The following is a 17,529-nucleotide window of genomic DNA, read 5'->3' as shown; positions in this document are numbered from 1 at the left end:
GCCCACCTCATAGAGAAAATGAGCGTGATGTTCCTGGCTGGCCCTGGGAGGGAACTGGCGGCAGAACCAGCAGTAGTACTGCCCAAGCCACGTGTTTCCAAAATGGAGGACGACCCAGAGGCCCCCAGCTGGGTGAGATCAGGGGCCCCCTCCCCGCTGCCAAGCCGACAGCGGGACACACAGGCTCCGTGGGCACCCTTTTCCCTGGTGTGCTACCGGTGTCATGAGGCTGGTCCCCTCGCCAGGAATTGCCCGGCGGCAATGGAGTGTGGCGTGGCCTCACATTATCCAACACCGGAGGCAGGTAAGTCCAGGGATAATGGTTGGGCGGGGCCTTGTATTATTGATGTAGGGGTTGGTAAGGTGAGCACCCACACATTAGTGGACTCACGATGCAGGCAAACCTTGATTGAGGTGGCTCTCTTGGTGCGGGTGACTTGGCTGCCACTGGTCTCAGTGGTCATCTCCTGTATCCATGGGGAAACCCGGACATATTCCACTACTAAAATATATGTGACTATAATCGTGGCTGTGGCAAATGATTAGGTCAAGTGGCCACATTTTGAAACAGCCATAACCAAGACGGTAGGGACAGTCTCCGGTAAGACCAGTTCCGCCCAAAGAAAACAAAAAGATAGTGAAGGGCATTAAAATGGGAGGGAATGTCAATGGGACAAGGTTGGGGTTTGGTGGGAGAATCCTCGATGTCTAATAAACGCCAGGGAAAGGGGATTGGTATCCAGTGTGATCTGCGGGGGCAGGTTACCAAGACCCCCAGTGTGAAGCTACGATACACACGCACGACATACTAAAATTCTGGGACTGAGATGGTGACCTAGCGTGGAAACAGAAAAATGACCCTATGCTGGCCAACCTCTAGGAGCAGGTTCGGTCTATCAAGAGGAAGGAGGTTGAAGGCAACCGGCCACTCGCATATCCTCATCACATTATTTCTGGGCATTTACTATACAGGGTATCCCAAGCCTCGGGCACAGGTCAGATTGTAAAGCAATACTTGTTCCACAGCTTTGCGGTTGGCTCATAATGTCCCTTGTTCAGGACATCTAGGTAGCGAAAAGACTCAGGAACAAATATTGGCTCAATTTTATAGTTAGGTTGTTCAGAGGAGGAACGTAAAAAGTAAGAACTGAAAATATATAATATACAATTACTACTCATGCCTAATTATCTCCAAAACAGCACTTGTTTTGTAGATTATTTTGTGTTTGTTTTGGCCACCGTGCTGTTTTGTTTTGTGTATAAGTATTTTGTTTTTGTTTAAATATTCAATTTATTAATAAAGAAAAACAAGCTAATTTGCGACTCAGCCCGTAGTACCTTGTCTGTGTGTGGTTACTTCCTGGTCTGTGACATCACCACTCGACCATCCTGTCACAGTACTGTATAAGCCAGAATAACCACAGAAAATATGAATATGCTAATTAGAGATGTGACTCTTCTCAGGGAAAAAAAGCAGATGGCAATAATGAGTAAAACATCTTCCAAATCCTACCTCAGCAAGGCCAATTTAAAACAACAGCAGTACTTTCTAAGCCAAGAACGATAGAAATTCAAAGCAGACATCTTGTGGCAGTTGACCGCTACTGGAGTTATGCGTCCCGAGCCAAAGGGCGAAGGTCACGGTCAACTACCATATGGTAAAGCCTTCATCAAGATGTTCTTTAAAACAACACTTCAAAACCTACATTTACCTTGATCTTGTCAGGTATCACTACATAATGAGAGAAAAAAACACATGCTTATTATAATTTATCTGGACAGTGCTGATATTTGAATGGAGCAATATTACTGTTCGTGTCTCAGATGCTGAACTTCTATCTATTGTCTGATAGAAGCCCGCTAGAGCTGGAAGCTGATTGACTGATGGTACAGAATTGTTTTCTAATTTTAGATATCTTAATAGGGGGGTGGCAAGACATGTAGGGTAATGAATAACACATTCCAGCATGAGGCCAGACTAAGTGCAGATGCACTGCAATTTTACAAGCAATTTCATATGAAACACTTTACTTTGGAGACGTGTGTCCTGTTCAGAAGACTGGGGGATGTTTTAAGAGATTAGATGTAATCATGTTTTAATGTCATATGGAAAGTGTGTTTCTACTGCAACAATCATCCATACATATAAGACATATAAATGCCACATTTCCCATTAATTGAAAAGACCTAAGGTCAAATCAAACAGTATAAGGACATTCTAAAGAAATAATCTTACAGTCCAAGGTATAGACAAATATATATATCACCATCTTACCAAACTAAATCCAGTACTTCTGTACACCCATCGTGTATTTCTCATGTGCCTAAAACCTCATGCATATGTATGTTATAATGTAAAAAGAATTGTGATTCGTGTTTTACTGAGAAATTTCACTGAATCAACCTAAGCAACGATCAAACTAAAAGTTTAAATGTAATGTCACAAAAGAAGCGTCTCTCAGTTGTTCTGCTTAAGAAAAAACACAGTTTGGGTTGGAGCTTATATACATGCATGTGACAGGGCAGAAGCCCTGCACATGGGAAATATGTAGTTTATTGTATATTTTTGGGTTAATTGCTGTAAATAGATTCATTTAATTGTTTAACTGCTGTGGCGCTCTGCCGGGGACGTCTACCTGTCTGCGTGGAGCAGCAGCTGAAAGCAATCAGCTGTTTCAGCAGGCAGATGGGCGTGTCTCAGCAAATCAAAGGTGCGTCAGTATAAAAACAGCATCAGTATAAAAACATAGAGATCACTGTGATCGGGGCTGCTGCAAGGCCTGCTGTTTTCACGGCACCTTTGACTTATAGTTTGTTGTATTGTTTTATTTTTGGTGTTTCTAGAGTCCTGTATCGTCCTCTGTGTGATACCATTGCTGGTAGCGTCACATGACATTAGTGTTTGTTTTTTTGTTTTATGTGTTAATAAACACTGAGCACCATGCTGGCGTGTTTCACTGCACTTCTGTGTATCCGTGGCTCCATTCTGCCTGTCACCTGCCTGTCTTCAGTGCGGGATCAACACATAAGAATACCACAATGCAATATTGACTACCTTATTCATTTGACCATGTAGTGTTGATTAAAGCAATACTGTACGTCCTCTGCTGGTACTGGTTCACTCTTTAGAGTATAAAATACACAAATTTCACTCTGTGATCCATAACTGTCTAAACATCTACACTCAAGTCATGTCATCCAAGTAACCACAATTTTAAAACAAGTGGAAACTACTTTCTAACCTATCATACTTACTTATACTGTGGTTTTGGAAGCTGTTTGTTTTTCAGAAAGTGGTCAGTATTGGATTTGAAACTTTAAATCTTTGAGAGTTTGGGTCAGGTCAGCAAAGTTTAAATGCCTCAGAACCAGGATGTCCACTGATTAACTGTAGTGTGCTTCAGTGGAAAGAAAAATATTTGTCTTAGAAAAGCAGTTTAATAAGCATTTACTTTTTAGCTTACATTCTAGCTTTTACCAGATTGTTATCCAACTCCCCAAGACATACAGAAAATGAGCATTTACCATTACAGAGCCATTCTCCCTTCTGAACCTTACAACCATTCAATCTGTAATGAAGTGTCAAGTTAATCTTAACGGTCTACTATGAACCCAGGGTTTAACTGAAACAACATGTTTCATGTGATGGAAACCATCATGTCTCTGCTAATTGAATGTGATGTGTGTAATTTCCCACATTATTATGATCCGTACAGGAATCAAGCACACTGTAGCTGAAGAATAGCAGACTTATTCCACGTAGCACCCTTGATAATTTTAATTCATTCATCATATCCAGTAACTATACACAATTTCAATGTGTTTGATTTTTCTGTTTCTGTATCACATAGTGAGTGAAAACTTATAGTCCAATACAGATAGTCCTGTGACATTTAATGTCCGATTTCTTAAAGTTCAATTTAGCCACCGGAAGTCACAAACATCTACAGGTGTACCGAAAAATGGCCATAGTGTACAATGCATTACTCGTTTAACATAGCACTGCATTTTTCTGCTCAAAGTAAGTTTTACAGTTCTTTAATTTGTAGAACCATATTTCATTCTGATTTCGTTTGTAATTGTGGATTAGACTCCAAAAACAAAGTCTTTGGCATGCATTTTTCATTATTTGTATTATTAATATTATTAATTTCAATTTTGTATCCATCTTTTATAGGTTGTGTGACTGCAGTGGACGAGCTATTACAACATGTTATTATTATTATTATTATTATTATTATTATTATTATTATTATTATTATGTATTTATTTGGCAGGCGTCTTTATCCAAGGTATATCTACAGTAAGCTAGTTTCTACAGTAACAGACACAGTTAGTAACAGTACATTTAAAAAAACATATTGTCCCTTTAAGATCATTGAATGCATATGTACTATAAAACAGTTACGTTTTGCCTTCATGGCTTAGAAATTATATTAAATGAATTCATACTAAACACTGAATTCATACTTTACAAAAGGCATAATTAAAAACCCAACACAGTATGCCTCAAAAGCCCTTTGACTTCAACATTAAGTTATTCAGTACAGGAAATATGTTTTTAGAGTTCACTTCAAAAGTTCTGTGTTGAGCCTTACAAGTATGGTAAAGTTACAGAGGGCACATTTCTAAAGGATATTGTTCCCATTGAAACGGCTATAAAATGAACCATGAACTTATTCAACACACTTAAAATAAAACTTACAGATTGCTGTGCCATATTCTTAAGGAAATGAAAGACTGCCTTTCTATACATTCCAGATCTGAATGAAATGTGTATAAGGCACTCATATGGTTCCTTGTCCAGGCTGCACATTTGGTCTTCCTTCTTTAAGAAATTTCCAACAAGAAAGTTTTCATCAAAATTATTTTTTAGAGGCGTTTAGCTTTTCTCAGATCACACACTCCCTCTGTATTTAAAAGTTTTGAAGAATAACTGCAGGGAACTATTTAACAGCACATATTTAGCCAAACTATTAAAAACGGATTAATCCAAAAACATTCTTGGCTCCTATTAGCTTGTACATTTGCACTAAAACCTGTCAAAAATCTAAGTTTGCTGAATCCTTTTAGCTTCTCAAACACCATCTTCATAATTAAAGCAAAAGTGCTATTTCAAATGTTAAGATAATTAATCTTTTTTTATTAGACAATTGAATTCAAGCAGATATAAAATCTCACCCAAAAAATCCCAGTGGAACCAGTAGACTAAAAACAAAACCAGGTTATTTCCCCAATATCTCAGCAATTTTTTGTCTGGATCAAAATAAGAATGCGTGGCTCAGATTTTGCCTTTAAGCTACACACACCAACACATCACGTGAAGCATTCTTTCATTAGCTTAGAAGTTCTTTACTGTTCAGAACTTCCTAAAAATCGCATAATTAATCCCATCTTTAGTGCAAATATTCCTTTTTATTTGGCACAGACATACAGTTTAACTATAAAAACAGATGGTAGCAGGCACAAGTGCAGGAGACAGTATTTTAACCCAGCCTGCACACTGTTTTATTTGGGTTCAGTACGTGGCAGATTTTGAAATGTTATTCATGTGTTGCAAGCCGAGCCACAGCTATCAGGAAGTTCTAGTATAATTTACAAAAATCAAAGAGCCTAATTTTGAGAAAAACTTTTCTGAAAAGATAGGACCAATAGACCTCAAGGTTGTTAGCTTGGATATCTATTAAAGTAGACAAACTAAAGGCAATTCCCCCTGCTGTTACTGTTAGAAATGTCACAACTTAGATGGTGATAATACCTGAAATAGTTTTAACTAAAGTGCTGTCAATTTAATTTCAGATTGGGCTCCAATTTGTTCAGGAGATGCAACTCATCAACACAGCTGAACGTTTAACAATAGCCTCTACATAGATTGATATGCATGATTAACTCCAGATAAGGTTATTTACACAAAAAGAATGTCTCATTACCATACAGGTTATCATTGGGGTCAGCTGGGAAACTTTACAGATGGTTTACATGGCAGATTATTTGTACAGGTTTTAGATAACTGCAAGACTGCGTTCTCTGAGCAATATATCACACAGGAATTTAGAGATGAGTGTTGAAAGAAACATAAACTAAGCCTAGCCTAAGCCTAAATGTTGAACCCACAGAACCAGACTACAATATCAAAATACTCATACAGATTACACTTTATAAATGTGTCAGTAAATCAAACACAACAATGTATGAACTAAATATATGTATTTCATCTGAGGTAAGCATCAATATCAGATACATTCAATACTGCTCATTCATTATGAATTAGTGGTAGTGTTAGTGTTAAGTATGGATAATTATTTACTATGCTTGGGTTTAATTGTAAATCATACTCTTGTTCAGTACAGGCATTCCCCAATGTATTATAATATGTCCTATAATATGTCCTAGTAGTTACCATGTCAATTTAGTTATCAAGGGCAATTTAATTCCCTACTGGAGAGATTTCACTGAATGAAAATCTGACAGGAATACTAAACATGACTGTGGTGTGTCACTTCTGAGTTTTGTCTTAACTCTTGCTGCATACTGTAGTGCCATGTAACCAGTACAGTACATAGCCTTAAACCCATGCAGATTTGCAACACAATCTACAAAGATACCCATAAGTTTCATCATATAGAAAATAAGAATCAGCAACTCCAATATGATTCACAGGGATATCTGTTTGCATTAAGTACAGTCCACCAGCCCTTGTGTTCAGTTCTACTGTTTTCACGACACTTCTCTAATTCACAGATCTACTCAGTAGCTTGCCATGTTAGAAATGGTCTATAGTGATGGCTTAACAGACACACCACCACCCCGGCCTCTATACCACTGGAAAATCACTTCTAATCTAATCTCTTGATCTCAACTACCAACAAAAAAAACTGAAGACAAACCAACAAGCTACTTCATTTCAGGATTAAAGTTGTCACATTTTTTACATTGAGAACAACTTTACTTGACATTGTGAGCATACAAAGAAAGGCAGAGAAATTAAGTGGTATCAGAACTCGTAACCAAGTCCTGCTTCCTTTTTAGCTCAGCAGTGTTGCCAGTCATTAGTTACTGCACAGTCTGCCGTCTCCAGCCCGGAAATGAGTCTGGTAGGAGCTCGATCGCCAGCCATGCAGTCACTTTTTTTATCGTAGCACAGTGTCTGGGAGGCCAATCCGAAGGAAAATTACATGTGTTCTAAATTAGTGAGAAAATAACAAACAGCTTTAAAAGACAATTATAGTGGTCAGCAAAAAAGCAGTATGCAAACACCTAGAAATAGTAATAATAGTAATAATAATAATAATAATAATAATAATAATAATAATAATAATAATAATATATTTTTTAAAACATTTCTCTTTGACACCTGTTGAATAATCAATAAAACAGAGAAAACATTCCCGGCAATGATCTAAACAATAATGCTAAAAGACATGTGGATTGCTTATATGTATAAAAATATATATATATATATTAGGAAAGAAAAAAATATAACCAAAATTTAACTATCCTGCATCTGTTTTGTCAATGTTCCTGACTACCATTCCAAAGTAAGCCACATGAAATCAGTCTCACTAATTATTCCTAAAGTTGCTGATTTTATCGTGTCTGAAATAAACAGTGCACTATGGGCAATGTGCTTTACAGTTTCCACTCATGCCATGACTTCATCACTCTAGAGAAACGTGTTGGCTTGCTTTCTCACTCATACAGAAAACGTTTGTCTTAAATATCTCAGGATGTTTTATTTTATTCCCTGTTCCTCAGTCATGTGTTCCTCTCATGTATAAAATAAGTCTGTCTCCAAATATTTGTATTTTACTTTTAGTTTGGTTAATAAATGATGCTGCCTATTTTTTCAAAACCATAAACTCTCAAAACCCTTCATTCTGAAAGACTCAACTGATTGAATGCATCTATGGATTTGACATGGGACCAATTAAAACATATATATATATATGCCACATTCCATAAATCTAATCAAAATGCTTAGTTATAAGTTATAAGAACATATCTTCTATTATTAACTCCTCTCTTCCTCTATGCAGCCCTTGATCATGTCCAGTGAATCAATAGTTTAAAAATCAAAGGTAAATACTTAGTTAAAACCAACAACCGCCCTAAACTGTATACGAAGTGCTTGGCATTTGAACCTTAGCCAACAATAATCTGGGTAAGCTAGAGGTATTGCGTATACCTCCCGCAATGGACTTGTCTACTACAGAAAGTGTAATAAATTGTAAATTCTTTTCAATGCATTTGTGATCCATTATATTGTCAAAATTAGATTTATGTTGGATGCAAATTAATGCTTGACATTGTGTGCACTGATATGACAGACCTGGGATGGAAATACATAATAAAATAGTGCTGGGACAAATATCTGAATATTCAAAACAAATATTTTTTGACATGTTTTCGGATACAAAAATCAGATATTCATATTCATTAGAAATGACAAAAATACCTTATTTACCACCTCGCCAGAAGTTGCGTGACTTTTTCAAAAATGGCAAATGAAAAAGAGCTCTGTGTGATATGTCAGATTAATATATACAGTTGTAGTCAAAAGTTTACATACCCCAAAGGAAATTTATCATTTCTAGAAATTTCTCGAAAACGAAGAATTTTTAATTTAGGAGCTCTACAAGAAAAAGCCATTGGGATATGTAAACTTTTGACTAAAATCATATAAAAAACACAGCAGCTCTTGAGCCTCTTTTTAAAAGTTTTAAGGGCTCCCAAGTGGCGCATCCAGTAAAGGCACTCCACGTGAGTTCAGGATGCGCTCTATAAACAGTGCCCAACTTGCTGTAAATGTTGTGTAGTGATTTCTACATAGATTTTATATATTATATATTTTTTGTTGCGACTTTCTGTTATGTGGAATGTAATACATGAGAACCAAAATAGTTTTTTCATTTAACTTGAACTGCTATTTGACATCCTTTTTTATAGTTAATTCACTGGGGTAAAGTAAGGCCTACACAACTTATTATTTACTCCTGGTATATTTTTCTACTTCAACATGTTACAAATTGTAACGTCTTGATGTAAAAGGCACACGCACACAGGGGCCACGACCCCCTGCCCCTGCTGCTATGCTGTCTCTGCCTGCGTTGTGAGCACAATAATGCTTTTTATTACTTTTTGAAAACAAACGAATATCCAAACAGATATTTAAATTATGAGCAAATATATCTGAACATGAAAATCCTGTGTTCGTCCCAGCACTATAATCAAATGATCTGTTCTTTGTTTAACTGTTGAAAACTCTTATCCTTAGCTAACCGTTCACATTATAAATTCATGGGACTTCATTCTGTAGGTGTACACTTAAACAGAAACCAGTGCCAGCTGTTCCTCAACTGTGCTGCATCTATCGACTTTTAGTAGGAGGTGATCTCTCACAGCTATACCCTTCAAGAGCAAACTTACACGTGCCAAAAAACTAGGCATGCAACACATTAGATTCATCTTAACATGTAGAGCTTGATTATAATTAGGGACCTCAGTAATGAGTTTGCACAAATATGCCTTGCTTGCTCCACCAGAGTGAATTTATCTGTCATCTGTTTTGTTTGGAACCTCAAACAGTCTAGATTCCTATACCAACTTGCACTACTTGACCCAAACCTCCAGTGACTTTAAATGTATGCATGCTGCATAACATTTGTGACATCTGTTTCTTTACGTTTACCCTCTGATTCATTTTACAGAACAAAACTACTGGAAATGTATATCAATAAAAGTAATCCCATATAACCCTGACATTTCAAAACAGTTGACAGCACCTATAATATATCTCCCAGACACTATTATAAGTTATTGTTAGCTCTGATAGGTGTTTTAGCCTACAGCCAGCGCTCCAGGTAAGGTTTTGGGTCTGGGAGTAACTTTAATTTTAACACTGACAGAGTAAAATGTATTTTCAGGGGGTAAAATGCAACATTACCTTGAAGTCATGAGTAATCTCGATGAATACAGTACAATCCTTAATGGTAATGGTGTAGGCATCCCATTTTAACTGCAACTACCATACAACCACGTGTGTGTTCTACAAGGTTCTTTATCGGCTCAGCGCATTTTTTTTGAGGTATCACACTGACTCTGCAAATTAATTACATTAGTTATATTTTAACATTAAATTCTTAAACTCAGCGAACATGTTAAAACTTCAGTATAAAGCCATACAGATAAAGTCAATAAGGAAATGCATTTATGAGTTATAAAGCAGCTTGTTTAATATTATAGGCACCTTTTTTAGCGGTTGCCTTGGTAGTTCGATGGTTCCAGTTGGATTTGTAGCTGGACTGGGATATTTACGCTTCAACCTGTGGAGCTTCAAATTTTTCTTATTCTTACTGTGATTGGCTGCAAAGACAACAGGGCTAGCCAGAGATTGGATAATGTTTGTTGGGTTGGTTATTCTTATGTACAGTTTCCGAGTAACTGAAGACATTGTATTCTGTAATTGTTTTAGGGGAGGCAAACCAGCTGTACAGCAAAATTGCTTTGTGCATTTTTACGCATTAAATTTTAATTTAGTGCGTATGTTAAAGTGCAGATACGCAACTTATCTGGACCGCTGCCTACAGCACTGTTTTATAGCAACCTCAGAATTCTTCAGAAGTGCTCATCTGCCATGTATAGGGATTAGACCAAAAGAATAGAATAGAATGCATGTGGTTTCTACCCACATCTTCCTTGATGGAATAAGAGGCAGTAATCAATCTGAGATTGCTTCCAGACCAGTGTCATCCTGGCATGGTGCCTTGACACCAGGATGACAGCTTTTATGGGATGTGTTTCCGACTTTTTGTAAACAGTAACTTCTGTACATGAATAGAAAACAAACCGCAGTATTGATTGTAAGGTTTTATCTTTTCAGAACTGTCAAACAGAGTTGCTGGAAACTTCAATCGTGGATTCACTTCCACTGCAGAGCTGAGATATAAAAATCAGTTAGAGTTGGATCTCCTATTTAGCAACAGTGTTGAAAGTATTTTTTATTGCAGTCATTCTTCAATGATGTGTCTACACACTACAGTCACTGTCTCCATTTAGATAAGGCGGAAATGCAGATGTGGTTGGAAAGTGCCAACCCAACTTGAACTAAAGCAGATCCCCTACATAGGAATGAGTAATGCTTTCCACTGATTTATCTTACCTCTTTCGCACTGTGGTCCTGTAAATCCATACACACAAGCACACCGGTTTGGTCCAATGCAACGCCCTCCATTCTGGCAGCCATTCTCGCACACAGCTGAAATTCGAGCACAGATTATAGTTAGTTGATAAAAAAAAAAGAAAAGTGAACAGCTGTGGTCAAATCTCAAGTTATTTTTCCATGTACAATTTATGAAATGTTTTATATAAAGCGTATCAATTTCCCTGGCTTATAATTGTCTATATAATGTGCTCCAAATCAGATGCCGGCCAGATTATTTATCTTGGCGCTTTCATTCAACTCAGTGGTATTAGGGTGACTCCAGTTCTCATTACAATCAACCAGGAGACTGCAATTCTCATTAAAACAAAACTAAACCAGTGCAGTAGGTTTCAAGAAGGAATTTAAACTGTTTGAGTATTTGATGTGTTATCAATGGACCATGTTAATTTGTTTTCAGTGTGCAAACGCAGACCTTTCAACTGAGAAATGTGTCATGCCATAAGGATTTTTAAACATTCAAAAGTGGCACATAACACGTCTTGCCCATGTTTAAACAGAGACTCTGTAGCTGGGATAGGATTGGAACCCAGTATCTTTCCAGTCTTACAGTCCACAAAATACTTGGCTATACAAGGCTTTAAACTTGTAATACTATCCGCATTTTTTTACCATCAACAGTAACATTATTAGGAGAATTTGCTTATAGACATCATATGTTTAAAATGAACCATAATGGTATCATGCAGTACAAAGCTATATTCTTGAAACTGTTACAGTACTGCATATTTCAAAGGTGAAACTGAGGTCCCTGAGCAGTCTACCTGACAAAATAAATATCTGCTTTTTTGCAAACTACAAGTCCTCAGTGAGAAGAGCTGCCTCTCTCGCTCAAACACACTCTATCCCCTGGGCTAGCTTCCAAACCAGGACTAGGGTAGGGCTTCAGAGTACTCTGCTGCCAGTGCCAAATAACCCATCACCTCTTGAGACGTCAGACCTTTTGACATACGTAGTACATACTACACTGGATATCAGAGAATAGCAGTATAAAATGTATATAGATTATCAAAGCCCTTTACTCCAAATCATGTTTTTTTTTAAAGAATAGAAAAAAGCACCCAATAAAGTTTCCAAACCAGAAATGAACAAAGTTCAATTGCTTTAGAAACACTTTTTAGTTAGTTTCTGGTATTGTTGCTGATAAAATTAAATCTGATAGTTTTATGGATATTTCAATTTTCTGCCTAATAGGCCTACCATATACACATTCAAGCCTTACGCAAGTGATGAGTGTTATTGTAAAGGTCGAACAGTTTAACTGGTAATTGTGTGAAAGAGTCCTTACGCTGTCCGCAGTAAGTTCCTGTGTAACCTTTCTGGCACTGACAATGGTCCTCTGCACAAGAACCACCATTCATACACCTGATGTTGCACTGCTGAACTGCAAATGAAATAAAAGTCATTTAGTAGGTCTGCTCGGCTTGGTTTCTGTAAACAATTCCACAGATTAAGGCAAGGGGCCAATTATTCTACTGGTATTATTTCATACCATAACTGTTTTTCTTATACAATATAAAGCACATACAAACTGCCTGTGATAAGGATATCACACAGGAAAGCGAGGTATTTGACCTTCTTTTTAAAGATCACCCCCAAACATAATTTATTAAATGAAATATGAAGTACAAATCAGTATTATTACACATTTAAACAAAATCCTTGGAGACTATGAGACATTTCATAATGAACAAAAATAAATATATTTGTTTCTGAATTACATAATTTAAACACATAATAGCTACAAGGCTAAATGTTATTTTAGACAAACGCAAAATAATGTATTCAATGAACCTCTTATTTTTTTTGATTATACACAGCACGGCATAATGAAAGTGTAACATAATATTTAAAATCTTTACACTATTACACTATTAAAAAAAACGATATATATTGACTCTCGAATTACAGTGATCTGTTGGTATGTGAAACAAGAATTTATAAGAAACATTTTGAACACTTACTGGATTTTGATCCACAATTTGGCGAGATTTGTCCACTTGAACAAGTACACATGTTGGGACGTGAACAAAATCCATCACCACAGCTGCTTCGGCAAATGGCTGAAATATGAAAGGGAAAAAATTAGCACCAACTGAAGGTCCAACCCAAGAAATGTAGGAGCTATTTGTGACTGCCTCGCTGAGCCTGCTGCATGATCAGCTTAACAGACAGTAAGAAATGTATGAGAGCATGTACTGGTGTAGTTTAAACTTGCCTAGTACCACCAATGGGAAAATCCAAACAAATGCAGCGAGCATAACCATATGGTTAACATTCACATACAGCATACATTCCATGGCCATACTCCAGTGTACTGTGCAATTAAGATGCAAGCACTTTTGTGTAAGCTGTCCTTGAAGCAAACTAAAAAGAGGAGCTTTGCCATGCCATTAATATAGTCTTTATGCCAGAGATCAAAAGTCTAGGTTGACTAGTAAGAAAGCATAAAGGTTAGTAAAGAATAGTGTAAGAATAGGAAACAAATGGGAAAGAACAGTCAAAAATAGCAAAACACAGATATGGTAATTATGGTGGAGAATTTAAAAGGCACAATACACAGTACATAGATTAGTTGTACTATGTACCTTAGACATCCACCATTAACTTGACAAAGATATCATGCACTATTTTTTATTGTATCTTACCAGATTTATTTTAAATCCAGGGTGTTCCAATACTCATTGATGTGTATTGTAAAGATAATGTACTGTATGTTCCCAACACAGGCTTAGAATTTAATTACTCATGGTCATGAATACCACATACACTCACACTTCAGGCTATGAAAAATGAACATGTCATGACACAACTTTTATAGCCATTATAATATGGCGTGCCCAAGCAAACACAAAACCTATACAAGCATGAGTTTTGTTCCTTACTAAACTACATTATATATATATATATATTATATATATATATATATATATATATATATATATATATATATATATATATATATATTTGTTCTGCATTTACAATAGCTACTTTAGATAGAATAGGTTGTACTTACGAACAATGCACTGGTTTCCTCCTGGTAAAGTTTTCCATCCAGGGCAACAATAGGAATTGAATCGAGATCCGCACACATTGGGGCTGTGAGAATATAAATACCGATTACTAAACTGATACAAAAAACAGGCATATAAAATAATAAAAATAATAATATTATTATTATTATTATTATTATTATTATTATTATTATTATTATTAATAATAATAATAATAATAATAATAATAATAATAATAATAATGCTTGGGAGAAGCCATCATTTGAACAAATTCTCATATTTCTCATATTTCTTAGATTAAGTAGAATACATTACATTTTGACTACGATACAGTTATATTGTGAGGGATAATGCTATTTAACTTTTAACCTAAAACAGCTTTTTCTTGCCTCACTCAAAAGCAACAAACCCTAGTAATGACACCCAAAGGAAACACACGCATTTGATTACCAACTGCATTTTTCAGTTTAGCGTGATAAAAACTCTTAATACAGGTCAACATTTATGTGAGAACGTACTGACCACAATATACCCTTTTGCCAATTTGAGAATTTAGGAAAGAAAACGGACTACAATGCAAGTGTCAATCACCTTCCTGTCTGCATTTTGTTTTTCCCATTGCATTAGCAAAATGCGCTAACAAAAATACTATTTTTCTTTCTGCAGTAACCGAGCAAAAATACACTTCAAAAGATAAAAACAAACTTCAGATTATATAGCTTGAAAGAATTCAGATAGATGATACCTATCATTACAGTACGATATGCAGCGTACATTAAGGAATAGAAAAGAAAATCATTTTAAAAAGTCCAGGTGTGTTTTTTTTATTTTTTTACCCTCTGAGCACATCCTGCTGTCCTCTTCTTCTCACTCTGTTGGGTGTCATTTCTTTCTCTTCATCTGGTTTGAATTTTTTTCCTTGATTTTGCCCTGATATTTTTTCCACTACGATTCCCGATAAGGCAATACATCCAAGCAAGCACTTCAACACCCACTGGGTCCCCATCCTGTAAAACTCTCAACACTTCAGGTTTGTGGTAAAACGTTTAACAAATCCTTTCCAAGTCTTTTCTCTCAGCGGACTGGTAGCACCAGCAGTCCTGTACTGTACCGTAGCTTCACTCTAAGTGGGAAAGAACACTTCACCGATTCCTTAATTTTGTTGCAGTCTTATAAAAACAGTTTTGTGTTGCTTTTCCAGAGTTACATGTCCATTGTGTGTCATCTCAACCTGGTGAAAAACTTATTTAAAGTGACTAATTCATGTGAAATGAAGCCGGGGTCGAAGCTGATTACAAAACTGTGGGATAGATATGAAACACCTCCTTCCTCAGTAAACAGCTCCTATGTCGGTCTGAGTTCTGACTGTGAATCGAGCAGATGTGATCTGACGTTTTGTGGTTGCTGCTTGTCAGTGGGGGCAAATCAAACCTCTAGCACGTGGGCTTACACAGAGAAAGGAGGCGGCGGGCTGAGAAAAGTTCGACCATTTTCCACACCTACGTGCCCCGGGACAGTACATCCCATTGAATGGGTGGGACCACTGAGAAGGGAAGGGGGGCGCGTTTGAGTCGTTGATGTGTTTCTTCTGTTGCTTTATTTAATTTCAGCTGTGTAACTAGCGTTTCATATTTTTGTTTCTTTTCTTTTTGGTTTTCTTTTTTCTATTTTCAATTACATTTCTTAATTATTTGTCTTTTTTTCGAAAAGTATGGTACTTTTGAATACTTGAGTAAAACGCAAAAAAACCCCACAAAAAATAAGTCATTTTGTCATTAGTTACTAAGTCCTAGTGATAGTTTATTAATTATTATTTATAATTTCAGCTAGTATGTAAATCACAATCTTTAAAGACAAAATGGTTACAAATAAATAGACTAATTAATTAATTAATTAAGCAAAAGCTTTCCTAGAGCATCCTGCAGATCACAAAGACAGGACAACATATAATTATTTCTAATGCACACATTTTAAAGACATTTAAATGATGACTCCTCAAAATGAATTGTGTCCCTTGTTATACCAAGTGTTACTCACTTTAATGATTCATGTAATTATTATCATAGCTTTCAGGATTAGAATTTGAGTATTAGGTTTAGGATTCACGAATACACACTGGACAACCTAATTTGTACTTCATGCGTGTTACCCCTCCCATAGCACACTCAGGTGTGTTTTAAAAACTGGAACTAAATTATAGGAAGTTTCATAAATAATCAAATACAGTACTTAGAATGTCCAAGAGAGTCCCTCCCTGGTTTGAAAATCATGTTCTTGCCAGTCATTTCACATAGGGACACATATGCCTGCAACTCTAACACACATTTATTTTCAATATTCAATATTGTACTTTTATACGTCATGTGTAGGGTGTCTCTGATAGATGTCCCTTTTTTTTCCTAGGACGAAACTTGGGGTTAAACAGATCGGACTTTAGAGGGAAAATTCAACAATTGTTTTCCCCCCTCTAGCTGAGACCAGGTGGCCACACAGAATTGCCCTCCCACAATGAGGTCTTCAAATTATGGCCAATACCGCGACAAAATATGTCTTGGTATCGCCATGAATACAGACCATTATCCCCTTTTATACTTGCTGGCCGTTGTTCTATCACCTATCCCAGATCACAGTCTATCTGCAGACATTCCGCGATCTTGTGGCCTGGCTCGTGGCACCTGAAACGTAAAAGGGGAGGTGGAAACACATATGAAGGCGGGGTGGATCTGTCCCACCCCTTAGCCAAGCATGGGGGTAGGGACACTTTCTCTAACCCATCAGGGACCACTCCTTGGGGTTTACCTTACTTCCCTGCTGTTCCATGACCACCAGGTCAACCACCTGGTGGACAGTCCGGGATTTGTATTCCATCCACCGGCAGAATTATAATTCTGCGTCTCTTCAGTGTCCAATGTCCACGGGCAAGCTTAATGGCCCATACCTCCCTGGACCATAGTGCCGCCTCTGCCATTCTCTCAAATATCACTAGAAATGCCTCTGCATCGTCCTCTGGAGTCATTTTTAGCAGCTAGGGCTGCACCGACATCATCCTGGTGACCGTGGCTTCTGGGTTTGCAGCTGTCGTGAGTGACAGCTTTTCGGATAGCTGCGGAAATAAGCCTGCCCATTACGCCTGACGCTGGACCTCATGTGCATCTCTGCAGTGTTCCTGCTCTTGTAAAAACTCTAAAAACTCTGAAGGATCCATTGTTCCCTTTGCACCCGGGTAAATCTCACTGCTGACACCAAATGTGAGAGGGAGGGGTGTGTGATGAAAGAAATAACACAAGTCTTAAGAGT

At 37.0% G+C, this 17,529-nt stretch overlaps 1 protein-coding gene across 2 annotated transcripts in view; it reads right to left on the bottom strand.

Annotated features, from left to right (window-relative positions):
• LOC117963485 (fibrillin-2) overlaps positions 1–15,727 on the bottom strand; it is a 94,279-nt gene extending 78,552 nt beyond the window's left edge. Inside the window, exons 1-5 of one of the 2 annotated variants that reach the window (XM_058992355.1) lie at positions 15,069–15,727; positions 14,235–14,317; positions 13,183–13,281; positions 12,507–12,602; positions 11,159–11,254 (exon numbers count right to left, since the gene is read on the bottom strand). In XM_058992355.1, the coding sequence (XP_058848338.1) occupies positions 11,159–11,254; positions 12,507–12,602; positions 13,183–13,281; positions 14,235–14,317; positions 15,069–15,238 (544 nt within the window). In that variant the 5' untranslated portion in view covers positions 15,239–15,727. The remainder of the gene's footprint in view (positions 1–11,158; positions 11,255–12,506; positions 12,603–13,182; positions 13,282–14,234; positions 14,318–15,068) is intronic. The other variant, XM_058992353.1, reaches the window with a different exon arrangement.
• Positions 15,728–17,529: the final 1,802 nt, after the last annotated feature.

This window comes from Acipenser ruthenus, chromosome 2 (genome assembly GCF_902713425.1).
Source record: "Acipenser ruthenus chromosome 2, fAciRut3.2 maternal haplotype, whole genome shotgun sequence".
In the NCBI taxonomy this organism is placed as follows: domain Eukaryota; kingdom Metazoa; phylum Chordata; class Actinopteri; order Acipenseriformes; family Acipenseridae; genus Acipenser; species Acipenser ruthenus.
Note: the sequence above shows the minus strand (reverse complement) of the source record. Positions and strands in the feature narration are given on the sequence as shown.